Here is a 27228-nt window from a genome sequence, read left to right as displayed (position 1 = left end):
GCAATGTCAGCCTTGTTCTAATTTTAGCCCACGGACAAGGCTGAGAATAGCAAGAATCACGTGGAGCTTCTGTGTAAAGGTTCAACTGATAATGTATGTGAGTGTGGTGTGTGGACAGTGGTAGAAATATTAGGAAACTTTCAGGGGGAACTATTTCTTTTTTTAAATTTAATTTTAAAATTTTATGCTTGAGTGTTTTGTGTACATGTATGGCTGTGCACCACATGAATGCAGTGTCCTGCAGGCCAGAAGAAGGTGTTGGATCCCCTGGAACTGGAGTTATGAATGGTTGTGTGCCACCATATGGATGCTGGGAATTGACCCTGGATCTTCTGCAGGAAGAACAAGTGCTCTTAACCACTGTACCATCTCTTCAGCCCCATGGAGGGAGAACTATTTCTAAGCACTAGAAAAACACCCTTTCTAAAAGTCTTCCCACTTTTCATGACTTATAGCTTATATGTATTCAATAGAATGTAATGGATCCGTTTGAAGCGAAGCAACCTCACAATACACTGATGTGCAACAGAACAAAGCCGCTACGTTGAACTAAAGGCACCAATGCTTCAGATAAATGAACAAGGAAGGTATGTCGAGGAACCCCAATATGCTGCACCCACGCTTCAGTTTGGGAGCATGCTGGCAACTGAGTCAAGTCATGTTGATCCCCTTACCTTTCAGGTAATTTGAAGCCTGGAGCTTCAAATTTAACTAGCTTTCAGTGTTTATCTCTCAGCTGTCATAGACAGGACTTAATTTCAGGTTCTTAAGAAGTATACATTTAGTTTTTAAATTTTGTATGCATCTATACAGTGACAAATTTTAAAAGATAACAAATCTCAATTTTACATTATATCTACGTGTGCACACACGCACAATTTTTTAGTGCTGAGCTAGAGCAGAGGCCTTTGCATATACTAGGCAAGCACTCTACCACTGAGCTACATCCATAGCTCTATAGAACTACATATTATCATGTTTTGTTAGCATATATTGTCTTTGTTTGTTTGACAAAATAATGGGTTTCATTATTTCCTCCCTAGAGACCAGCTAGTCTACATGAGACCCTGGAGACAGAGACAGAGAGAGATTGAGACATACCCATATTATTTTCCAAAAGCTGTACTAATGCACAGTGTTCTCTATATCCTCCCCAACGGCGGGGTGGGGGGTGGGGCGACATTCCAAGCCCCGCCCTCAGTGTGTCAAGCAGCAGTTCCCTGCAGCTGCCTTCTCAAGATCCCGCCCAAAGAAAGCTGGCCAAAGGTCAGCCCCGCCCCTGGGGCTGCGCAAGACCACGTCTACAGGGTATTTAAGACCTGGTCACCAGATCTGCCATGTGATTTTCTCTCCTGCGTTTCCAAGAGTTACCTGGAGTTGTTTTGCTTTGTTTATTAAACCTGGACTTATTAATTTGGCTTGATTGGCTTATGGAATCGGAGGAGTTACCCACTAACAGGGTATATATTTTTACTTATCAATTACCTTTCGTCTGCTCCTCCTGCATCCATCCTGAGTGCTAGGATTCAGGCATGTACCACCATACTGGGTTCTACTGGTGCTTCATGGATGCTAGGCAAGCAATCTATTGGCTGAACTGCATCCCCTGCCCTTTCCCGTATGTTGATGAGGTATTGCGTGTATTAGCAAATTCAAAAGGGATGTTCATCCTGCTTTATATTAGTGGGCTACTTTCAGTTCTACGGAAATAAAAGCCCCACGGAATTAAAAATCTTTCACAAGAAAATCAGCGTGAATTATGTAACACCGCTTTCTGATACTGACCCAACTTTTGAGTAAATTTTATGATCAGTTTCAAAAAACAACTACAGTGTTGTTGTTGTTGTTGTTTCACATTTCCAAAAACACTATGGAGAACTTTCCTATCTAATAAAAATAGAAGTTAGGAGAATTTTATTTTTATACTCAACATCATAAAGTTTATCTTAATTTGTTCCAGAAATACCATTCTACTGAAGATGGAGCACATTTCATTCCTCTATTTAGTTTTCTCTTCCTTTCTTTCTTCCTTCCTTCCCTCCCTCCCTCCCTCCCTCTTTCTCTTTCTTTCTTTCTTTCTTTCTTTCTTTCTTTCTTTCTTTCTTTCTTTCTTTCTTTCTTTCTTTCTTGTGTATGAGTGAGTCGCGTGCATGTATGTTGGCAGTGCCCACAGGGGTCAGAAGAGGGCATCCGATTTCTGGAATTGGAGTTGCAGATGGATGTGAGACACCATGTGAATCCTGAGAATCAAACCCAGGTCCTCTGCAAGAGGAACAAGTGCTCTTAACTGCTGAATGGCTGCTCCAGCCCCCTGGTTTTCATTTCTTCAGGTGAGGGTCCTCCTGTGTTGTCCCGCTTGTTCTGAAGCCCCTGGGCTCAAATCATTCCTCTTCCTCAGCCTTCTACACAGCCAGGACTGTGGACGCATGCCACCGGGCCTGGCTTTTACGGTCATTTGTAATAGACACAAAACTGTGGGAGAAATGATGTAGTCAATGTTTTTTCAAAATGACGCTCTTGGGAGCTGGAGTCATGGCTCAGTGGTTAAGAGAGCTTGCCACCCTGCAGGTACCATCCATTTAATTCCATTCTTGCCAGTCCTTTTTATAATCCTGGTTTTTCTGGACTTTGCTTATCGTAATTTTAGACCTATTATGAAAGAGTCCTGAAGCAAACTTTGAGTTATATAGTTTGCCACTCATGCTGTCTGTTGGAAGATTGCCTCAACCTACCCAGTATGTGCGAACCCCATGTATAACCTCTTACTTTTCTTCTTTCGTTCATGAGAACTTTCTTTGCAGTTGCTCTTAGAACTTTCTTTGCAGTTGCTTTTAGCAAGTCCACTGGCTCCCACTTCCATTCCCCATCTCTTGTTACCACCGAGGACAGCTGCTGCCCGTGCTTTGAATTGTAACATTTCTCATGACACCATGCAAAAGCCTGATATAGATGACCCCTCCCTAACAGAGCTGTGCATGTTCATGTCACACTTCAGGGGAGTTTTTAATTAAATATATATATTAGATCTTATGTGCAGTGGTGTTTTGATTGCATGTACATTTGTGTGAGGGTGTCATATCTTAGAGTTACAGAAAGTAACTGCCATGTGGTAACAGTAACAAGAGCTGTTATGTGGGTGCTGGGATTTGAACCTGGGTCCTCTGGAAGAGCAGTTAGTGCTCTTAACCGCTGAGCAATCTCTCCAGCCTTCTGGTTTTTCTTTGGACTGTCTTGAATTTTTATTTATTTATTTTTATTTTGCAATACAATTCAGTTCTACATATCAGCCACGGGTTCCCCTGTTCTCCCTCCTCCGGCACCCCGAATTTTTTTTTTTTGTATTTTTTTTTTTTTTTTTTTGGTAGGATTTAGGGGGAAAAAGTAAAGGTGGAAAAAGATCTCCTAAGAGCTTGGATGGAGGATTTCTGAGGCCTTGGGACACAGTAGGTCCTAATATTAGGTCAGATGGTTTGTAAGGTAGGATTTATGAGGTAGACTAGAGTTAAGGGAAGACGTAATGATCCGATCTTAGTTTTTAAAAAAGCATGTGTAGGAAAGGAACAAAACCATTGCTTTCTGTTTGGGGTTGCTATAACAGAATACTTGAGACTGGGTGACTTTTAAAGAGCAAAGATTTACTCTACAGTTCAGGAGACTGGGAAACTCAAGCGCCTGGGGCCTCATCTGGTGAGGCCCGTTATGCTGTATCACAGCACGGTGGAAGATGTCACCTAGGAGAGGAAGCAAGAGACAGAACTCGCAGCTCCAACCCTTCTACAGTCTGTCTGCATTCATCCATTCCTAAGGGTGTCGTCCTCGTGACCTAAGCACCTCGCCTACCAGGGCCTCCCTCCCAACACTTTACGTTGGGGATGAAGTTACCGACAGGTCAGAACACGGTCAGAGGAATGGCAGGTGGTGAACAACGCCGTGGGGAACTGGGAGAGAGGATCCAGGAAAAAGGCGGAGGGTGTATTTTGTTCCCGGGATTGTTCTTGGATGTGGTTTTGTGCCTCCCACGTTAAACATTTGCATTGGGTTTACAAGGCATGTTTATTCTTGTTGCATGTTGGAACACAGCTATAGAACCCAATCTGGTGAAAGGACATGTCCCCAGTGTGCCCTGAATGTGCATACGGCCTCTGCCTTGCTCTCGTGCTTTCCCAGATATAATTTAGAGTACATGGCAGGCAATTGTGTAAACTGGTCTGTCCTGAGAAGTTCTGGGAAAGGGCTGCTCTGTTCATATTTAGTATGTGCTTATGGGTGTTTATTTACATGTTTTCCTGAACTCAAACAACCTTCCCTGGACCGTTGCTTTCTTTGTTACATCCGTGGATAAAAGTCCACTGAAACCGAAGTCAAGTTGTCTGCAGCAGTAGACTGTAGTCCGTCCCCGTTCTTCCAGGTCCTCAGATCCCAGGTCTCGCAGACACTGAATGCCTGAAGACAGTCTGGAGACAGCTCAGTGTGGCTTTGGCCAAGGGAAACAACACACCCCGAGGAGACCTAAGTACCTCCACCGCAGCTGCTGTTTGGTCTAGGTACCATTGCAAAGAGCCCTGACCACGCACATACCTAGAATGAACTAATTATGGGAGAATGCTAGCAAGGCTTAGAAGACATCTAGGAAAGGTCTGTGCTCCTGGCAGTGTAGGGACAGTGCTGAACACCATCTCTCTCTGACTTAGAAGTCAGCAAGAAACCCACCAAGTGATGCTGGAATGCACACTGCAAGATGCCAGGACAGGTCAGGGCTTCCCAGACAAACTGTCCCCTTGCCTTTTTGTTTGTTTGTTTTTCCAGACAGGGTTTCTCTATGTAGGTGTTGGTGCCTGTCCTGGATCTCGCTCTGTAGCCCAGGCTGGCCTCGAACTCACAGAGATCCACCTGGCTCTGTCTCCCGAGTGCCAGGATTAAAGGCTTGTGCCACCAGGCTGGAGAGATGGCTCAGAGATTAAGAGCACTGACTTCTCTTCCAGAGGTCCTGAGTTCAATTCCCAGCAACCACACGGTGGCTCAAAACCATCTATAATGAGATCTGGCGCTCTCTTCTGTCCTGCAGACACACATGCAGGCAGAACGCTGTATATATAATAAATAAATCTTTAAAAAAAAAAAGGCGTGTGCCACCACCGCCCAGCTCCCCTGGCCTTTTTAACCCAACCACAACTTACACACGTTTCAGTGTAGGTTGCCTTGGGGACTCCATGATGGACATTCTGGTTTGAGTCTCTCAAACTTTCTTCTTCAGCAAAGGTCAGAGGAAGGCTCCGCAGTGTCTCCTCTGCACAGTGAATGAGTGCAGCCTTGCCTTTCTCATCAGCCCCCCCCCTTCCCCGGCAGTGACTCAGGTTTCCCCTCCCACCAGAGGTATATGCACCACGTGATCTCAATTACTTCCATGTTAATGAAGAACTTGAACTTTCGGGCTTCAGTGCTTTAATTTCAGCTCTAGGAGCACAGCAAGGGCTCTGTTCACCCAACCCCTGCCCCAGGGTGTCCAGCCCAGCCCCAGCTTGCTACTATGGCTCAGCCATGTTGCTGGAACCATGCTCTGGGCTCCCTGACTTCCTCCGAGGACATGTGCTCTCCCCAAGATCCTGCACACAAAAGGAAGTGAATTTTTCACTGTTCTCAACGGATGACAATTAAGAAAAGATGTTAACAGAGGGGCGTTGGGATGGGACTGCTCCAAGTTTATTCTGGTAACAGAGAAAACATCTTGAGCCAGTCACATTGAATCTTTAGGTGAGCGTGTGGCATGCTTGTTTTCCCACAGCATGCCTGTCTCCTAGGGTTTTTTGTTCTTCAAATAAGGAGCAAACTTTTACTCATCATGTTATCCTTCACTTTAAATTCTGCAGCTGCCTGGATGGGGAGTGAGTTGAATGAGGGGATATCCATCTTCCCCCTCTCCCCGACATGGACAGCTTCTTTTACATGGCTCATAGCACCCTACTTGTTGGTTGGTTGTCCATCATGGTGGTGTAATTGTATATATTTTTAGCTAGTTAATATCTGTCACCTTCACCAGATTATAACGTGATCATGGAAGAGGCCGAGAAGGTGTGCACTACATGACCAATGCTTGGCTCCATACTAAAACTATAGTAGGTATTTAATTGGGGGTAGTGGGGGCTGGGTCTCACTATGTAGCCCGGCTGACCTAGAACCCGCAATCCTCCTGGATTACAGTGGTCCCCAACCTCGGTTCAATGTTAAATTTATGAATGTATAATAAATATATGCAATGATATACACACAAAATAAAAACATAAATAAAAGGAAAAGCAACTACCCAAACATCAAAATTATAGTAGGAGAGAACTGACTCCTACAGGCTGTTCTCTGACCTCCACATAGGAGCTATGGCATATGCAACCCCCCCCACACACATTAAATAAATAAATAGTAAAAAAATAATATACACAATGAGTTACCGTGAAGTTATATAAAGTATGATAATGTAGAACTGTTTATTGACATATAAAGGTGTCCATAATATAATGATAAATTTTATAAAATCAAACTATAAGATAGTAGATACATTATGATCTCATTTTTATAAAAGAATACCTGTGTATACAGATACATACATTGTAAGGTTAGCAGTGCTGAGATTGTAGACACCAGTTTGTTACTCTCCATTTTGTCTGCAGTTTTTCCTTTTCTTCAGAGGGGTCTCACTATGTAGCCTAGCATGACCTCGAACTCAGGTTCTCCTGCCTTGGCCTCCCAACCGTGAGGGTTGCAGGCCTACGGCACAAAGCCTGCCTCCGAACTGGTTTTCTTTTGTTAACGTTCTTTATTAAAAATAATGGTTTCATGATGTGACTTTCCAAATTATCAGCATTTACTTGATTTATAAAGTATTTGAATTTTGGAAAAAAAAATCAAAGAGGCACTGAAATGATCTTTTTTCCTCCTTTCACAAAACTTCATTTTAACAAGTAATTTTGTCATGATATATCCAGTTAGATAACATTAGAAAACAAACAAACAAACTAGATTTCAAGATGTTGAATTTGATTCTTTTTTTTTTAAAGACAGGGTCTCTTTATGTATCTTTGGCTGTCCAGGAACTCACTGTGTAGACCAGGCTGGTCTCCAACTCAGATCCACTTGTCTCTGCTTCTCAAGTGCTGGGAATAAAGGCGTGCCCAGTCTTGAATTAGATTAATCCTGATGCTATCTGATTAAAGTGGACCTTTAGTAGCATTTCTGTATAAACTAATTTTAGTCCACAATTCCCATTTGACCCTTTCCCTACTCTTGTTCCTACTGAGGGTCAGGAGAACAGAACAGATTCCAAGTCTCTTTCTTGTGCTTAGCTGACGATCAATAAAATTAAAAGGCAACAAATCTCTAAGCATTAAAAAAAAGTCAATGGCTGCTGTATTTATGACATTTTATGTCACAAAGTGAGTTTGGAAAGTCAAGTATTTCCCAGAAAAATGCCAAAGCATTACCACAGCTCTAGAAGTCGATCCATTGAAAACGTTTACCTGTCACAGCCTTACTGACAGTTACAGTTGTAAAACTATAGTTAAGAGCAGATTAGAATTTCCCCTTTAAATAATGCTAATTTTAGCTCTAAGTCATTTACAGATGATACTTTATACACAAGGCAAGAGTACACTTCATCATCTGAAAAGATAAGCAGAATTGCACTTATTTGGTAGAACAGTTACCATGATTGTAGGGAAATGGAAAACACTGGAATATAAATTTCTTTCCCCAGTAAAGTATAATTTAAAAGTTTCACTAAAAAAGTCAGTTAAAAAATTAAAAAAAGAAAGAAACATGGCAAATACCACGTGTATATTGCTACTTGCCTTTTAGTAACACTAACTTTGTTTGCTGCCTGTTTCAACTCATTGACACAAAGATCTCAGCACCATATTAAGAAGTCACCCTCTGACCTACACAACATGATACCCCAGGACAATCATTACACCATCGTTCATTTTCAGCAGAGCCTAGCATGACAGTGATAAATACTGTGCTCTAGAGCCTTAAGCAGGGAACTCAGGTCACTTCTAATGCAACTCTAACAAGAATCCATGCTGGCACAGCCAGGCCTCACGAACTCTTTGGAAACGCAAACCGTTCAAGGATGTCTTATTTGCATTATTTCAGATCTAGCAGCATAAATGCCGGGTTTTCCAGGTAGGATTTCCACAGATTAGAGAAGCGTGACATTGTGGCTCCATCAATGATCCTGTGATCGGCTGACCAGCTCACATTCATTATCTGTGCTTTATAAACGTCTCCTTTCTGGTCAAATCGGGGAAGGGCCTACAAGTAATGGAAAAAACTAAAAATAAACAAGGGTAAATTTTCCCTGCCTCGGAGTGGAAGGAAGATCTGGCAATAATGGTATAAGGTCCAGAACCCCTCCTCCCCGCCAACAAGTGGGCACCCCCAGGGCTTCTGAAAAGGCTGCCTCCTATTTTCCCCCACCCTTGGGCGGATATGTCTTAAGCTTTAACTTCTTCAAGGTATCTCCTGCCTCATATACAATATTTACATTAAATAGTTAACTTGTATTAATCACCGTGTGCTAACTACTCTTACAAACTCTTACAAAAAGCCAACCGAGCCAGGCGGTGGTGGCGCACGCCTTGAATCCCAGCACTCAGGAGGCAGAGGCAGGCGGATCTCTGTGAGTTCGAGGCCAGCCTTATCTATAGAGTGAGATCCAGGACAGGCACCAAAATTACACTGAGAAACCCTGTCTCAAAAAAAAAACAAAAAACAAAAAACAAAAAAACAAAAAACAAAAAAGACAACCGAGACAAGGAAAATACTTGGACTCCTCACTGAAGGCAGCAAGGAGGCACATGGCCACCGGATAAAGAGCTGGGGCATGACGGGAGTGTTGGAGGAACACAAGGGAGTCTGACAGCTACTGTGGGGGAAGAGAGCGAAGGTGGGAGATACCGTCACTGACGGCTCTCTAACAGGCCGAGCACGGCAAACATGGAGCCCGTAGGGCTTGCCCGCCCCCTTCCCCCTCCCCTGGGAAACTGTTAGATTCCATTCCTAAAGCTAGCCACCAAGGTCTCCTCCCTTATTTGGCCACTGACTCATTCCTGAGACTGATCATCAAGGTCTAACTATCAAAACTCCAAGGTCCAGCAACTAAAATTCATTATTTGGCTACACTGGCTACCACGTCCAATCAGGACACACCAATTCACCCTAACACAGACTCCCTCTTTTTTCCTTAAAAACCAGGCCTGCAGAAATGCCTGCTGTGTGTCTCTGTCAGATCCAGAGGCAATCCCTACCTCTCGTCCCTCCAGGGTAATAAAATCTCCTTTGTGTTGAGAATTTGGTGTCTGGGTATGTTCTGTGCCGACTCCAAGGCCCTTTCAGTCACCTCCAGAGCAGGTGACAGAGAGCATGTCATGAAAGGCAGGGTTTCTCCATCTTAAAAACGAAAATCCCAAGCCATGACAGGCTATTCTGAAAAACATACATTAGGGCTCTGGGGGTAGCTCACTGACGGGAGTGCTTGCCTGGCGTGCACCAAGTTCCATCCTTGGTACCAAGAAGCAGGGAATAACAGAACAAATGTACATTCAACATCAGCTACTGGGGCCACGGAGATGGCTCAACAGTCAAGAGCCATGCTGAGCCAGCGTGGGGACTAGAATTCAGATCCCAGCACGTGGTAGTAACCCGGGTGTGCCCTACACACACCTGCAAACCCAGCCCGGAACAGGCGAAGACAAACGGTGGCTGAGGCTTGCTGGCTGCCAGCCTAGCTGAAAACTCAAGCTCTAGGTTCAGCAAAGATCACGGGTCAAAGGAACAAAGCGTAGAGTGATACAGGGGGACAGCCACATACTTTAGCCTCCGAGCACAGGAAGACATGCACACATGCAAACCCACACACCACACACACACACCACACACACACACACACACACTCACACACACCACACACACTCACACACACCTCATACACACACACTCACACACCACACACACACACTCATACACACATACACACCACCCACACACCACACACACCACACACACACACATACTCACACACACCTCACCTCACACACTCACACACACTCACACACACCACACACACACCTCATACACACACACTCACACACACCTCACACAAAAAGAAAACAAAAACCCTCAGCTATTAATAAATAAGAAATGTACAAAATATAGTTCTAACTTATGATTAGATTTAACAGGCCTGGCAAGATGGCTTTACAAATAAAGGTGCTTGCTGCCAAGCCCTAGCACCTGAATTTGAACCTCAGAACCCATATAGTAGGAGAGAACTGATTCCTGAAGTTGTCCTCTGACCACCACACAAGTGCTGTGTGTGTGTGTGTGTGTGTAGCCCTTGTGTATGTGTGGAGCACTCATGCATGCACGCACGCACGCACGCACACATACAGAGAGAGAGAGAGAGAGAGAGAGAGAGAGAGAGAGAGAGAGAGAGAGAGAGAGAGAGTCACAACCCTATACTCCTATTTTAAAATCCTAAAACATGGCCACAGATCATTTTTTTGGAGTCACCTAGATTCTTGATCAAAATACAATTGCCTTCCAATCAGCATTTTGTCAGGTGTGGTGGCACACACCTGTAATCCCAGTGGGTGAATAGTGGGGCAGGAGGATCCAGAGTTTGAGCCAGCTGGGACAGTACAGTGACCTCTGATCTAACTCAAACAGGGAAGAAACCGGCGTACTGGGGGTGGAGAGATGGCTCAGTGGTTGAGAGCATTAACTGCTCTTCCAGAGGACCCAGGGTTCAGTTCCCAGCACCCACATGGCAGCTCACAACTGCCTGTACCTCCAGTTCCAGGGGACCCAGCACCCATGGCAAAAACATGAATGCACATTTAAAAAAAAAAAAAAGAAGAAAGAAAGAAGAGAAATAGGCGCACTGAGCCAAAGTTCCCAAACTCAAACTAGAAGGCGGAGGAAAACCTTCAGCGCTGAGTGTTCATGTCCAGTCTTCCAACTTGCCGAAACTGTCTTGCAGCTCCTCACTATACATACCTTAATTGCTCCCAGGGCCCCAATGGCTACTTCAGGTGGCAAGATCACTGGCTTGGCATAGGTTCCACCAATCTGAGAAGAATGGGAAAATTTAGCTTTCAGGGAATGCCTGACAGATGACAAGCTATATTTTATTTGAGCATATGCTCAGAAATGCAAGTTACACTCTTGAATTTGAACACCACGACTTACTGAGCCAATGTTGGAAAGAGTGAATGTCCCTCCGGTAAGGTCGGCGGTACTGAGCTGACCCAAAGAACCCAGCTTCTGGAGGCGGTTCAGCTCCATGGCGATCTCAAACACAGAGCGGACCTGAACATTCTTCACATTGGGGACAATCAACCCCAGCTCAGTATCCATTGCTATCCCAATGTTGTGAGAAGCCTAAAAAATAAATATTACCCAGTAGGACTTTTAATACATAAGCTTACAACAAAGAAAAAATAAATTCCACTCTCTCTAAAACAAAGATACTAAACTACTTCACCAAGCTAGGCACGTGGTGCACCGTAATCCCAATATTCAGGAGGCTGAGGAAGAAAGACTGATGGATTGAGGCCAGTTGGTGCCACATGGCCAGACCACATCTGAAAAAGCCAAAAGGCCACAAGACAAAACCGTCACTACTTTCAACAGAGCAGAAGTCGTTTAGAAGAAACAGTTTGGGTGGATGAGAGGGCATTATGAGTAAAGGCACGTGCTGCCAAGCTGAGCTCAAACTCCTGAACCCACGCAGTGAAAGGAGAGAAGAACTCCTGTAAGTTGTCCTCTGACCTCCGCTCACGTGCGTACAGTGGCACCGGTTTCCTGCCCTCAATAAAATAAATGTAAATTTAAAAAAATAATAATTTAAGCCGGGTGGCGGTGGCACACGCTTTTAATCCCAGCACTCAGGAGGCAGAGCCAGGTGGATCTCTGTAAGTTCGAGGCCAGCCTGGGCTACAGAGTGAGATCCAGGACAGGCACCAAAACAACACAGAGAAATCTTGTCTTGAAAAGCCAAAATAAATAACAAAACAAACCTTTTGGTTTGTGTTTTGGTGATGTTGGGTAAGCACTCTGCCACTCAGCTACCTCCCTGCAGCCCCTACGCTTACTGCTAGCTGAGTACTGCTAATGGGGAATGAATATGGGAATCAACATTGTAAGAATTCTGTTGGAAGAAACTTTCAGTCCAAACAGAAGATTTCCCTCAAACTGGAGTCAAATGTATTACTTAAAAATATATATATTATTAATTACTCTCTTTTGGGCTGAAGAGATGGCTTAGAAATTAAGAGCACTTGCTGATCTTCCAGAGGACGCAAATTAACTTCCCAGCATCCACATCGGGAGCCTCACGATAGTCTGTAACTCCACCCAAATGAACCGATGCCTCCGGCCTCTGCAGGCACCTGTATTCATGGGCACATTCCCACATGAAGAAATATGTTCCTACCTACACATACTTAAAAAAAATTTGCTCTTGTGATGGTTTGAAAGAAAACAGCCCCCAAACAGAGTGGTACTATCAGGAGGTGTGGCCTTGTTGGAGTAGGTGTGGTCTTGTTGGAGGAAGTGTGTCACTGTGGGGGTGGGCTTTGAGGTCTCATATATGTTCAAGATACCACTCAGTGTCTCAGACCACTTCCTGTTGCCTGTAGAGTTTTCTAGCACCATGTCTACCTGTATGTTTGCTATACTTCCTGCCATGATGATAATGGACTAAACCTCTGAAAATATTTTATTTTATAATATTTAATTGCCACCTCAATGAAATGTTTTCCTTTATAAGAGTTACCGTGGTCATGGTGTCTCGTCACAGCAATAGGAACCCTAACTAAGACGGCTCTCTTCCTTGAAATTCCAGAAACTTATTCTTGAGAGAGGTGATTCTTTTGAGATGCTGAGCAGAGTGAGTAACACACCCACACCTGACAAAATCCTTAATAAACAGTGAAAACAAAGCTAACAGATTGCACTTCAGCTAAACGGCTTATGCTATACCTTTCACTCCTGTCCGAAAAGGGGTCATTTGTTTGAGTATCCTAGAGGGTTCTAACCTACAAGTACACGTACACCATCTTCTATTACAGTGAGGATTTTCACAATGCATGGCCAACCTTGTAGGTGACGTTCTGGCAGTTTTCATCCAGGGAGGCATTGAGGACAGGAAACTGTAGTAAGCCCAAAGAAGCGGCCTGTGGAAGAGAAAGACAATGTCACGTGAGTACTCTTGCCTCATGCATCCATAGAGGACTGAAGCACTGGAGGTAGGAAGGGAGAGGGGAAGAGAATGCTTCATTTAGGCTGAGTGTAAATTCAAGGCCACACACTGCTGGCTTTATCACTTCCACTCTTATCCCAATCTTGGTGAAACTAGGTTGCCCTCCTCATTTAAAAACAAATGATAAAGTGGTTGGGTCACTTGCAAATGTGAAGGGAATTTTCAAAGTAACCATGCAGGCTGCCAAAGTACCAAAGAAAGTGTCTCAGTCCCAAGCGATTTCCTCACTAACACGTAGATTTAGATTTTTATGAGAAGCAAGTCAGTAGTTCAAAAGTAGATTAGGAATTCAAACACAGAAAGGCAGGTAGGCCACTTCTCTGTAGGAAGAATACACAATGATTGCAAAGTGACCATTGGAGGCCAGTGTGCACAGGTGCCCTTGGCCTAGTCAAGGGCAGAGCGGACTCAAATTCGTACTGGAGCCCACCCTGCTGGTGCAAATCCGTTTGCCCCCTTGACTCTCTCCCCTGCTTTTCTTTATACTTCCTTTCTCTTTATATCATTTCTCTCCTGCCCGTACGCCGGAGGGCCACAGACGTTTTCTGGAGTCAATACTGAACTGATTTGATATTTAAGATGCACAGATATTTGAAAAAGGAGGCCAGGTGAGATAGCTCATGCCTATAATCCCAGTATTTGGAAGGCTGGAGCAGGACTGTGAGTTCCAGGCCAGCCTGGGCTAGCTAGTGAAACTCTGTTTCAAAAACAAACAAAGCAAAACAAAACGAAATGATGGGGTGGGGGGGGGAGACACTTGGTGGGTATTTCAGGTAAAATTGCATAATCCAGCAACTATATGTATAGCTCAAGGTGATTAAAATGGGGAGTGGTCTTGAGGAGACTGGAGGGGTAGTCAGGAGAAACGTGTATGCCACTCTAGGACTTGGGAAAGCATCCTAAAGACACTGAGTGGAAACTATCGAAAAGAAGTGATACGATTTGATTGAAGGATGATTCATCTTTTTTTTTTTTTTTTTTGGTTTTTCAAGACAGGGTTTCTCTGTGTAGCTTTGCGCCTTTCCTAGAACTCACTTGGTAGCCCAGGCTGGCCTCGAACTCACAGAGATCCGCCTGGCTCTGCCTCCCGAGTGCTGGGATTAAAGGCGTGCGCCACCACCGCCCGGCTGATTCATCTTGGTAGACTGATGAAAGGGTAGGAGGAGTCACGCTGAGTGGGAGGCCAGACCAGACCAGACCAGACCAGACCAGAAATGTGGCTTTTCCGTTTGTTAGTTAATTTGTTAGTTAATGTCCTTGACAAGATTCCCAACCTCTCTGAGGCCTCTTCAGAGGAGAGTGGGGACAGTATTATCTCCATGTCTGGGATGCTCTGAAAATTCAGGGTAACTGTCTGTAGCATGCTCACCCAAGCCTGACGGTCTCAAGGCCTAGCCCTGGAAATGATTCTCAGAAGGCCCCCATGAATGTGCTGGACACATGGAAATAAACACCCACTGCAAAGTGCAAAGTCTCCTTTTAGCTCAAACCAGAACTTTCCTACGACCCTTTCGGAATGCAAGGCTTTCCTCAGCTGTTGGCACAATTCTCCTAGTCTAAAGCAGGGAGATAACTCAGTGGTTAAGAGCATGAGCTGCTCCTGCAGAGGACCAACAGTTTGGCTCCTGGGACCCAAGCTGAATGACTCAGAACTGCCTGTCAACACTCATTCCAGGAGATCTGACTGACACGCTCTTCTGTCCTCTGTGGCCACTTGCATGAACACACACACACACACACACACACACTTAAAAAATAAATAGGCATGTATTGTGGTGTATGCCTTTAATCCCAGCATTTATGAGGCAGAGGCGCATTGATCTCTGTGAGTTTGAAAGCAGCCTTGTCTACATAGTAAGTTCCAGGCCAGCCAGGGCTGCTTGGTGAAACCCTGCCTCATAAACAAAGAAAGAAAGAAATCTTGGGCTGGCGGGATGGTTCAGTGAGTTGAGTGAAGCACTTTCTTCTAGCCTGACAGCCTGAGCTCAATCCCTGGGACTCACCAGGTGGAAGGAGGAGCAGACTCGTGCAAGCTGTCCTCCTGAGTGCACTTGAGCACACAAACACAAAAACACACACTCATGCATGAAACGGCCATCCCCTCTTATGACAGGACTGACCCTAACAGGGCCAGTTGTTTTTGTTTTTGTTTTTTTTCCAGGGGCCAGTTTGCTAAGACTTCTGCCCCATATTACCCCACCATCCTATGTTGACTCATGTCTGGCTTCCATCAGACCCCCAGGAAGTATGTCCAGCCTGGTAGCCAGTCAGCCAATCAGGGTCCTACCTGGCCACAAACAGGAACTGTTCTTGCTATTTTCAGTCAAACAGACCCCAGACACTGCAGCCACAGTTGCTGCTAAGATATCATAAGCCAATCAAAAAATGATTCCTGTACCAAAAAGGGTCTCTACCCAATCACTTCAAAGTTTACTTAACCTGGAATTCCCCTAATCCTGCTTAAAAGGAGCCTGTGAGCCACGTGCCACTGTGTCAGATGGTTGACCGTTGCATGCTGGAATTTTTATTAAATGCTCTTGCTGATTACATATGTGACTGGTGGTGTCTTATGGGATTTCTCTTAGTTAGTCTCTTAACAATGCACACGCATGCATGCATGCACACAGACACACAACAAATAAATAGATAAATGTTACTTAAACATAAAATAAAACTAATCTTTAAAAAAGGAGGTAAGTAGATAAAAAATACAACACTGATTTCAACTGTATAAATTCTTATGAAACGAAGAGAGAGTGGGTTTGGACTTTTCTTTCTAAGTCTGATGATGAGGTACAAAGCAGTATTTTAATGCAAACCGATTAACTACTACATCTTTACAAACAAGTGGCAGTGTCCTCTAGGGTCTTGCTTGGAATGAGTGACACTCACCTTTAAGAAGAAGGGCATGAAGGAGAGTTTGATTCCACGAGCCAAAGCAACAGGTTTTAATTCTTCCCGAAGCTTAACCAGTTCAGTAAGGTCAACTTCATCACAATAGCCAAAGTGGGGAATCTTCAGGGCTGCAGACATGGTCTTGACCATTGCTTTTTGGAAGCCTAGAAGAAACTCAATCCATTTATATAAATCTGATAATATGTTATTTTTCAATACAAATTAGAAAAATTATGGATTGCATCATTATAATATCACAATGAGTTTGAACTTTTCTGTTAGTAAGAATAGAAAGCTGGGCAGTACATCTTTAATCCCAGCACTTGGGAGGCAGATGAGGGGACACTAGCCCATTAGACTATGGCTCTGGCAGGCCTTGCCTTTCTCCTAATTCCCTCTGCCTTGCTAAAAAACCGTTACATTACATTCCTAAAGCTAGTCCCCAAGGTCTATTCCTTTCATTGAACACTCCCTTCTCCTGAGGCCAACTACCAATCTCCAGATATCAAAGTATTAAAGTCCAGCAATCAAATGCCTTTGGCTCCCCTAATTATCATGCCCAGTCAAGATATACCACTGCATCCTAGCCCATTCTAACACAGACCTCTCCTTCTTTCCTCTTAACAATGACACCTGCAGGTCACTGGCTGCTGTTTTCTACCTGAGTCAGAAAGCAGCCACTTCAACTTTTCTTCCCCACTTAAAACGGATCTATCTTTCTGTGAAAACAGGTTATGGTTTGTGCCTAATCCAAGGTCCCGGAGGGAGCCCACAGCAAGGGTCTCCTTCAGCAGAGGCAGGCTGACCTCTGAAGCCAGCCTGGTCTACATATAGAGTTCCAGGGCTACATAGTGAGACCCTGGCTCAAAAAATAATGGAAAGCATCATACGATGAACACACATCCCCTGAGGTAGTTTCTGTGAAACAAATCAGCACAGCTTCATGGAACTGCCTCTACCGTTACCTGTTACGGGCTCTGTCCTGTCTTTGCCTGTGAAGACTGGAGGCTTTGATATTGGCGTGGGAAAGGTCCTGTCTTTGGGTTGTGGTGGAGGCGGCGTTATTTCAGCTTTTGGCGATGGAGGCAATATGGCTCCTGTTTGCTTTTCCAAAAAGTTGAGAATATCTTCTTTAAGTATTCTGCCATCTTTTCCTGAGCCAACAACTTCACTCAGCTTAATCTAAAATATAACACATTTTAGTGCTAAAAAACAAATCTGTCATTGAAATTTAAAAACGGAGAGCAATCAATTAAAGGTAAAAACTTTTGCCCAATAACTTAGTTCGAGGGAGCAACATTTTCATCATTTTGAGAAATCAGCTTCAGGACCTCTGTGTAAGTGGCTGTTACCTTTAGCACACTGCTGTTCATTTACCCATTTAAATCTCTAATTCTCTCCCATAATTCTCTTTCTTTCTTTCCTTCCTTCCTTCCTTCCTTCCTCTCTCTTTCTCTCTCTCTCTTTCAAGACAGGATCTCACTGTGTAGTCCTGGCCGGTCTGGAACTCACTATGTAGATCAGGCTGGCCTTGAACTCTTTTTAAGAGACTCACCTGCCTCTGTCTGCTGAGTGATGGGATTAAAGGTGTGTGCCACCATGCTCTGCTCTCTCACAATTCTTTTTTGTTTTTCATGAGTTTTTATTTCTTTATTTGTTGTTGTCTTGCTTGCACATATATCTATGTATTACTTGTGTGCCTGGTGCCCAAGGAGGCCAGAAGAGGACTCCAGATCACCTAGGACCAGAGTTAGAGCTAGTTGTTGGCTGACATGTAGATTTTGTGAATCGAATCTGGGTCCTCTAGAAGAGCAGCTGGAGATTTTAACCACTGAGGCATCTCTCTAGACCTTCTCTCATAATTCTTATTGCTTATAAATTAAACCCTCTAGTTTGTATAATTAATATATACCGATTTTTTTTTTAAGAAATATAATGTGCTAGATGGGTGCCTAGCTCAATTATCATCAGATAGGTGTGGTGATATATTGTATACCCTAATAAAATTTGCCTGAAGACCAGAGAACAGAGTAAATTACTAGATTAAACATAGAAGCCAGGCAGTGTGGCACACACCTTTAATCCTAGCACTCGGGAGGCAGAGATCCTCTGGATCTCTGAGAGTTCAAAGCCACCCTGGACTACATGAGATTGACTCAGTCTAGGAGAGAAACAAAGCCAGGCAGTGGTGGCACACACCTTTAACCCCAGTACTGGGAAGTCACACACCTTTCATTCCAGGAAGTGATGGCTGAGCAGGGAAAGGTAAATAAGGTGTGAGGAGACAGGAACTAAAGGCTTTTTCGGCAGAAGCACCCCTTTCAGCCAGAGGCTTTTTCAGACTGAGGAGTTGGTGAGGTGAGATGTGGCAGTGGTTTGTTCCTTTGTCTGTCTGATTTTCAGGCAAATTTTATTAGGGTACACAATGTATCATCACAGGGAGGCTTTCTCAGGCAGCTGATGGGAGCAGATATAGAGACCCACTGCTAAATATTAGGTGGGGAAAGAGTCCAAATTGGGGGTCTCCACTGGGCCCCTCCCGTTGGAGCTCAGGGAACCCCGAGGAAGAAAGAGGGAAGAACTGTAGGAGCCAGAAGGGTTGAGGACACCAGGAGAACATGGTCCACAGAATCAACTAAGCAGGACTCATAGCGGCTCACAGAGACTGACACGGCAATCCGGAGCCTGCATGGGTCTGTGCCAGGTCCTCTGCATATGTTATGGTTGTGTAGGTTGGTGCTTTTGTGGGACCCCTAACAGTGGGAGTAGAGGTGTCTCTGACTCTGTTGCCTGCTCTTGGGACCCTTTTCCTCCTACTGGGTTGCCTCACCCAACCTCGATATGAAGGTTTGTGCCTAGTCTTATTGGATCTTGTTATGATGTGTTTGGTCAATATCCCAGGGAGCCTGCTCTTTTCTGAAGGGAAACAGAGGCGTGGATTCAGGAAGAGTGGAGGGAGGGGCAACTGTGGTTGGGATGTATTGTAGGAGAGCAGAATAAAAAATCCAAAATAACAACAACAACAAAAAATATGAAAGTGAAAGAAAAGATACAGAGAAGCCAGGCGTGGAAACACAGGACTATCATCTTAGCTTTTAGGAGCAGAGGCAGGAGGATTGTGAATTGAAAGTCAGGCTAGGCTACAATATCAAGTTCCAGATGAGACTAGGATACATAGCATCTACTTAAAACTTCCCCCTAAAAGGGAGTAGGGGTGTAGATCAGTGTTTGCCCATGAGTACACAAGGCAGAACACATCATAGAGTGTGTCCTTGAATGTTCCTCACAGGGAAAACTGTCTGGGATCTATAGTAACATTTCTACAATTCAATTACACATCTGCATGATACAACCCCCTCCCCCCCAGTAACAACTACTTTTCTCAGAAATTCTCTGCATTGCTGGCCAGCGTGGGAAGAACTCAGGCTGTGTCAACAGAACTTCCCTCAAACTCCCAGTTCTGTTGTTTACTTTGGGTGTGGAAACGTGAACACCCCTCTCGGTCCTTTCTCACCCTGCAGGGCTGTTGTAGGAATCAGAGATGACATATGGAGCGCCTCGCACACACGTGCTTAAACGACTGTGATGACTGTTGAGACAACCAACAAGTGCCACCACTGGTTCTGAGATGACAGCCTCTCTGTTAACCTCTGGCTTCAGTGCCCTGTCAGCTCTGTAAGCGCATTGGCCCCTTTTCTGCTCTGGGTCTCACAGTAGTTCCTTATCCGGAAGTTGACCGAGACATGGAAGCACTTATTAGTGTCAGGGAGCCCTGCTGCCTGGCATTTTACCTGCCACAGTCACAGAACAGGCTACGGTTTGGATCTGGAATGACCCCAAGGGCTGTGTTCAAGGCTTGTGCTCAGTAGGGTATGGTGGTGAATGCCTGTAATTCCAGTGCTCTGAAGACTGCGGTAGGAGAATAGAGATTATGAAGATAGCCTGGGCTATATAGTGATTTTGAGGCCAGCCTGCACCATGTAATGAGATCCTATCTTTAAAAAAAATAAAATAAAATAAAGGCTGGTTCTAATTTGCTGGTGTTAGGATGCGGTGGAAACTTTGAGTTGGGGTCTACTGGGAGACTCCCCAGTTACTACAGGTGTGTCATCTAAGGGGATTTTGGGATGACCTTTTTTTTTTTTTTTCCCGAGACAGGGTTTCTCTGTGTAGTTTTGGTGTCTGTCCTGGAACTTGCTCCGTAGACCAGGCTGGCCTCGAACTCACAGAGATCCACCTGGCTCCGCCTCCCGAGTGCTGGGATTAAAGTCGTGCGCCACCACCGCCCAGCTGGGTTGACCTTTTCAATTCTCAGCTACGAGGAGAGTAAGCTGCCTCCCCCTGCACTCCTACCATGATGCACTGGACTCCCACACACCTAAAACACGGGGGCCGATTGGTCACGAACTGAAAACTGTGAAACCGGGCCAAATTAAACATCTCCTTTATTAGACGGCTTATTTCAGGCCTTGTGCTGCAGTTATGGCAAGTTGACTAACACCCAGACGGACAAGACAGCGCAAGTCTGCTTGTCTCAGCAGAGTGTAGCTTGGCAGATTTTTATTACCACATCCACGACTGCTCCATTTTTAGTCGCTTCCAGTTGCTAGCCTTTCATTCCCTTTACAGATTTTTTTTCTTTAAGAATTCAGTCGCAGGCATGTGGATTCTTAAGCTGTGCTTCTAATGCACCTGAATTAAAGTATGGTATGTATGTGTTTGCTTGTTTGATGTGCCCCTGTGTGTGTTCATGTGAGTGTGGGTACACACACACACACACACCTGAGCCCGTGCATGTTAAGGCCACAGGTCAACCTCTGGTATGATTTCTCAAGAGCCATCTGCCTTATTTTTTGACATAGAGTCTCTCACTAAGCCTGAAGCTTGCCAATTTAGAGCAGACTGGCAGCCAGTGAGCCCCAGGGATCCTAACTCCATCCTGAACGCTGGGATTGCATGTGTGCACCACCACACCAGGCTTATGTGGGAGGGGACATCACCTCATGTCCTTGGATTTGTGTAGTGAGCACTTCACTGCTTATCTCCCCAGCCCCAAGACACGGGTACTCAGAAAGACTCGAGAAATGTTAGCTGTTGTAGAATATTATTTTAAGGTGTGTTACATTTGTTTATGCTGTGGGACATTTGTTTAATGATGCAAAGATGTGTTCCATTCTTTTATGTTGCATTTGTTTAACTCTGTGAAGCTGTGTTACTGTGCCTGTCTAAAACACCTGATTGGTCTAATAAAGAGCTGAACGGCCAATAGTGAGTCAGGAGAAAGGATATGTGGGGCTGCCAGGCAGAGAGAATAAATAGAAGGAGAAATCTGGGAGAAGAAAGAAGGAGCAAGAAAAGGAGGAGGACACGAGGGAGCTAGCCACCCAGCCACACAGCCAGTCACAGAGTAAGAGTGAAAGTAAGATTTACAGAAGTAAGAAAAAGAAAAACTGGAGGCAAAAAGGTAGAGGGGATCATTTAAGTTAAGAAAAGCTGGCAAGAAACAAGCCAAGCTAAGGCCAGGCATCTATAATTAAGAATAAGCCTCCATGTGTGATTTATTTGGGAGTTTGGTGGTGGGCCCCCCAAAAGGGTAAAAACAACCAACAACAGTTAGCTGTTACTGCTACTGGGCTCTGTGAGAGAATAAAATACCACATTATTCAATTAAGTACTAAGTTCATGCTGTCCTGTCACTTCTTCCTAGTTCTTTATTTTTTTTAAGATTTATTTTTATTTTATTGGTGTGTGTTTGTGTGAACTTATGTCACATATGTTGGAAGTGTTCCTAGGTGCCAGAAGAGGTATCAGATGCTCCAGAGAGGGAGCTGCAGGTGATGACTGTGAGCCGTCCACTGTGGGTGCTGGGAACAGAACCTGCGTCCTCTGGAAGAGCAGCAAATTCCCTTAACAGCTGCGCCATCATTCCTGTCCCCTCCCAAGTGCTTTTGTGCCATGACCACGTTACTATAGCAACCACGTCCATTATTCAGCTTGAACCACTTTACAGAGAGCTGCCCCCCCCCCCCCCGAGATACAAATGTATACTTTCTATGTAGTCTCAGACTTCAATTCTAAGACGACTTACGTTGTTTTCCATCGCCAGACGACGAACGGCAGGTGTCGCTAGTGTTTTCTGGCCTTTTATCTCTTGGTGAGTGTGTTCTTCGTGGGACACAGCGGGAGTTTCAACAACATCTTCTTCTGAATCTGGAAGCAAGATTAGACAACTTCAGTCAAAAGCATCTCTTTAGAAAGCTCAGCGCTGGGGCTGGCCAGACGGCTGAGTCAGTAAAGTGCTTGAGTGCATAAGGACCTGAGTCTGGATCCTCAGCACCCACGGAAATGTAACCCTAGCACTGTGGAGGAAGTGGGGTGGAGGCAAACATTCCTGGAGCTCATTCCCCAGAAAGCAGAAATGAATCAATGAGCTCCAGGTTCAGTGAGAGACACAGTCCCTCAAAATAAGGTGGAAAGCGACTCAGGAAGACATTGGTATCAACCTTTGGCACCCACATACACGCTCACATACACACATGAACAAGTATATACAACACACACACACACACACACACAGAGTAATCTATGACTAAAACTCTGGACTACTTCAGATGGGAAAACAGGGCTAGGGGGATATTGTTTGGTGGTAGACCGTTTGCCTGGTATGCATGAGCCCTGAGTTCAGTTCCCAGCACTACAGATGTTAGGGGAAAGGTCATCCAGAATCTCAGTGCTGGGGTGAAGTTTGGGAGAGAGAATATTATACCCAGCACTGTGTTTTATTTTTTATTTATTTATTTATTTATTTTAAAGATTTATTTTATTATGTATATAGTGTTCTGCCTGCATGTATGCCTGCAGGTCAGAAGAGGGCACCATATCTCATTATAGATGGCTGTGAGCCACCATGTGGTTGCTGGGAATTGAACTCAGGACCTCTGGAAGAACAACCAGTGTTCTTAACCGCTGAGCCATCTCTCCAGCCCTGTGTTTTATTTTTGATACAGGGTTTTATGTAGCCCAGGCTGGCCTCTGAACTCACTAAGTAGCCAAGAATGACCTTGAACTCCTGGTCCTTCTGCTCCTCCGTCTCAAAGGCTAGATTAGAGGCTGGAGAGTCAGCTCATAGCTGAGAGTAGGTACTGCTTTGCAGGACTGGAATTCGGTTCCTAGTATTCATGTCAGGTAGCTCACAGCTGCCTGTAACTCCACTTCTAGAGGATCCGATATCCCTGGCCTCTGTGGCTGAATGTGCATGCATAGGTAATAGATATAAATATAATAATAACATAAAACACAAGTAATATAATTCAAGCTTCTAAAAGACTGTGCCAGGAAGAAAATTAAAATTATAAAAGAGTAAAAGTGCAAAAGGAAAAGATGCACACACAAACTAAAATCAGTAGGCAACAGAAGTGTCCAGACTACTTCCTAAGTTCACAGCATAGATCCCCATTTCATCAATTTTGTTGGGGATATAACTGAGATATTTTGTTGCTGGGATATAATTGTGATAATACACTGCATATGTAAAATAGAGAGTTTGGTAAAATTTAAATATGTATATACCCATGAATCATTACCATGATCACGATAATGAACACATTTTCACCCTCAAAAGTGTCCACAGCAGGACATGATGGCATATGTCTTTAACCCTAGCACTCAGGAGGAAGCGGCAAGCCAGCCTGGAAGGACTACTTTACTGGGATTCCACAACAAAAGGATGGCAGTAATAAATGCAGCAGAACACATTTACCCTTTAAGGCTTCGGTTTCGATGTCTATCAGTGGCTTCCCCACATAAGCGATGTCGTCTAGATTGTAATAGAGCCTCTTAATGACGCCATCGTAACGGCTGGTGATGGTGACAGAGGCCTTGTCACTTTGGACTTCACAGATGCTGTCAAACTGAGAGACAGTATCTCCTTCTTTTACATACCTGGAAGAAAGAGACAAGGACACTTTTACATGACTAGTCACGATTACAAGTCATCCTTGCATGTTCATGTAAATACCGCAATGTTACACAAAAAGCCATCCAGCCCACCATTGATGCCCAGGGGGTGCACAAAGAAATGTTTTAGAAAAGATGGAAATGGCTTTCAGAGTTTCTTTAACAAACCCCTTACTGAAATGCTGAAATTAAAAGCCAAAACTAAACCCTGTACTTCCAGGTTTATTTCAGGTTTTCTGCTTGATCCACTTTTTTGAGAAAATAAGTTCTTAAAATGCTACATTTAAGTGGTATTTCCTCATGTTGCATAATATTACATAATGAGGATCACTTTAGAGGAAATTAGAACATACAAAATTTGAAATTTCTTTCTGTCCAAACAGTGATACTCAAAATCTTGGATTTTGGATGCTCAAATGATAAAGCCTAAGCCAGTATTCTATACTCTGCAATACAAAATCTGAAGTAATTTTGGTAGCAAACATTTCAGATAAAATATATTCAACCTGTATTAGCTTTTTATCAGACTTAAAGAATGAACAGTTTTTAGAAATAAATGACAATAATGATAATGACGACGACGATGTCTTCAATATGCATCCTTTGTGATTTTAACTTGCCTAATGTCGTCTTCTTTGCCTAGTACAGCTGTAGCCTTAAGAAATAAAGAACTTAGACAATGTCCCTAACACTTAGGAAAATTCAACCCAAAACTGTGAGAATTCATCTCACTCAAGTCAAGATGGCAAAAATCAAGGAAACACTTGACAAGAACTGCTGGAGCGAGTGTGGGGGAGGGGGTCCTCTTCACTGTTGGTGGGATTGAAAACTGGTTCGGCCACTTTGGAAATCTCAAATCTGTGGAGAGGTTTCAAAAAGCTAAAAGTCAATCTCCCGTACGACCCAGACACACTCCTCCCTGTCCAGGCGCAAAGGAGTCAGGTCCTGTGTCACAGGTATTTGCTCAGCAAGCTCATTGCTGACTGCTGCTCTAGTCATAATAGCCAGGGAATGGAACTAAACGTCCTTTCTCCGATGAAAGGAGAGTGAAAACGTGGTACATGTACACTGTGGAATACTACTCAGCCGTGAAGAAAATGAGATTATGGACTTTGCAGGTAAATAGACGGAACTAGAAAATATTGACTAAGGTAGACCAGACACAGAAAGACAAACATCCTATGTTCTCTTTGATCAGAAGCTCCAATATCCAAATCTTCAGAATGAGTACATATTGTGGAGGGACCGTGCTGGGGTGGGAGAGCTGGGGAGCAAAAAAATCAGGGAGAGAAGGGAATAGCAGAGCACAAGTGATCTCATAAGGAAAAGTTGGGGAGGTGGAAGGGAGGTAAATACAAAAGAGAGAGAAAGGCAAAATAAAAATAAGGGTGTGTGAAAAGGCCACAAGGGCCGGTGGCAGCGGCGCACGCCTTTAATCCCAGCACTCGGGAGGCAGAGCTAGGTGGATCTCTGTGAGTTCGAGGCCAGCCTGGACTACAGAGCGAGATCCAGGACAGGCGCCAAAACTACACAGAGAAACCCTGTCTCGAAAAAAAAAAACAGAAAAAAAAAAAAAAAAAGAGAAAAGGCCACAAGGAACATACTATTAACTACCTACCTACAAACCAACCAACCAACCAACCTATAATACACACAAGTCTGTGTATAAATAGTTTAAATGACATTTTCCTATTCTGGCTGACAATACTCCCTCCAAGAGCCAAAGACCATCTAACGAAAGCCCAACACCAGCATGAGAAGCCTTCTTTTAAGTTGCTGGTCAAAGTTGTCCAAAAGATTATTATAGATTATTGCTAACAACCACATCTTTATAGGGAAGGCTCCTGAGATTAATGGATGCTTTCTAATCAGAAAACAAGAATTCTAGAAGGCAGAGAGATGGCACAGTCAATGAGTGCGTGAAAAGAAAAGACTGTCCTTAACAACACTACATTAGGGGGCTGGAGATTTGGCTCAGTGGTTAAGAGCATATATCAGCGGGTCCAGGTTCGGTTCCCAGCACCCACATGGTAGCTGACAACAGGTAATTACAGTTCCAGGGGATCGGACACCATCTCCTGATATCTGTGGGTAGCAGGGATGTGGTGCACACATACATGCAGGCAAAACAGCCACAGACACTAAATTAAGTAAATAAATACAGAAGGTTTTTTTTAATGTTATATTTATCTTGAGCTGCTGTAGCAATCTCGGCACTCAAGAGGCATAGGCATGCAGATTTCTGTGGGTTCCAGTCCAGTTAGGGCTAGATAGGGAGGCCCTGTCTAAAAAATAAAATATCTTACGTCTAGCAAAACTAGTTTTAGAAAATTAAGGAGGAGTTGAAGAGATGGCTCAGTGGTTAAGAGGACCCAAGTTTGGTTCCCAGCACCTATATCAGGTGTTTCATAACCACCCATAACTCCTATGGTGAAATTTTTTTGTGCAGAAATGTGATTTTATTTATATGTTAATAAATAAAGTTGCCTGGGGGTCAGAGCTAATAGCAAGCCATCTAGCAGAAGTCTGGCAGTGGTAGCACATGCCCTTAATCCCGATCACATGACAGGCAGATCTCTGTGTGTTCAAGGACACAGCCAGCATGGAGACACATGCCTTTAATCTCAATACCAACCATAGAGACCTGGAGGTATGTATAGACAGGCAGTGACGAGGAGGTCGTGTGGTTGGGTTTACAACCAATGAGAAGGCAGAACAGAAAGTCAATAAAAATACAGACACACAGGAAGTAGGTCTCTTTCTCAGGGGAAGGACGACAGCAACAGCGAAGGGTAAGAAGTCGGTCTTGGTCTTAGCTCTTGGCTGCTGCTCTGACCTCTTGGGCTTTTAACTCTGCATTTGGCTCTGTGTTTCTTATTTAATAAGACCGTTCAGAATTACAACTACAAACTCCAGCTCCAGGGATCTCTGATGATTCTCACTGTGAGGGCACCTGTACTCTTGTGCATACACACACACATTTAAAAATAATAGAAATAAACCTTTTGTAAAATTAGTATCTTCCAGAACTAAAACTGATAAAACTAGTGACTAACACATTCACC

The 27228-nt window shown here is 44.1% G+C and overlaps 1 protein-coding gene across 1 annotated transcript in view; it reads right to left on the bottom strand.

Annotated features, from left to right (window-relative positions):
- Positions 1–6447: 6447 nt before the first annotated feature.
- The window catches only part of Dbt (dihydrolipoamide branched chain transacylase E2), a 35216-nt gene continuing 14435 nt past the window's right edge, over positions 6448–27228 (bottom strand). The window contains exons 4-11 of the mRNA XM_059266136.1: positions 23967–24148; positions 22296–22417; positions 17173–17389; positions 16205–16371; positions 13149–13226; positions 11239–11430; positions 11047–11118; positions 6448–8301 (exon numbers count right to left, since the gene is read on the bottom strand). Of these exons, the coding sequence (XP_059122119.1) occupies positions 8134–8301; positions 11047–11118; positions 11239–11430; positions 13149–13226; positions 16205–16371; positions 17173–17389; positions 22296–22417; positions 23967–24148 (1198 nt within the window). The 3' untranslated portion in view covers positions 6448–8133. The remainder of the gene's footprint in view (positions 8302–11046; positions 11119–11238; positions 11431–13148; positions 13227–16204; positions 16372–17172; positions 17390–22295; positions 22418–23966; positions 24149–27228) is intronic.

The sequence above is a fragment of the Peromyscus eremicus genome, chromosome 6 (genome assembly GCF_949786415.1).
Source record: "Peromyscus eremicus chromosome 6, PerEre_H2_v1, whole genome shotgun sequence".
Taxonomy (NCBI): domain Eukaryota; kingdom Metazoa; phylum Chordata; class Mammalia; order Rodentia; family Cricetidae; genus Peromyscus; species Peromyscus eremicus.
Note: the sequence above shows the minus strand (reverse complement) of the source record. Positions and strands in the feature narration are given on the sequence as shown.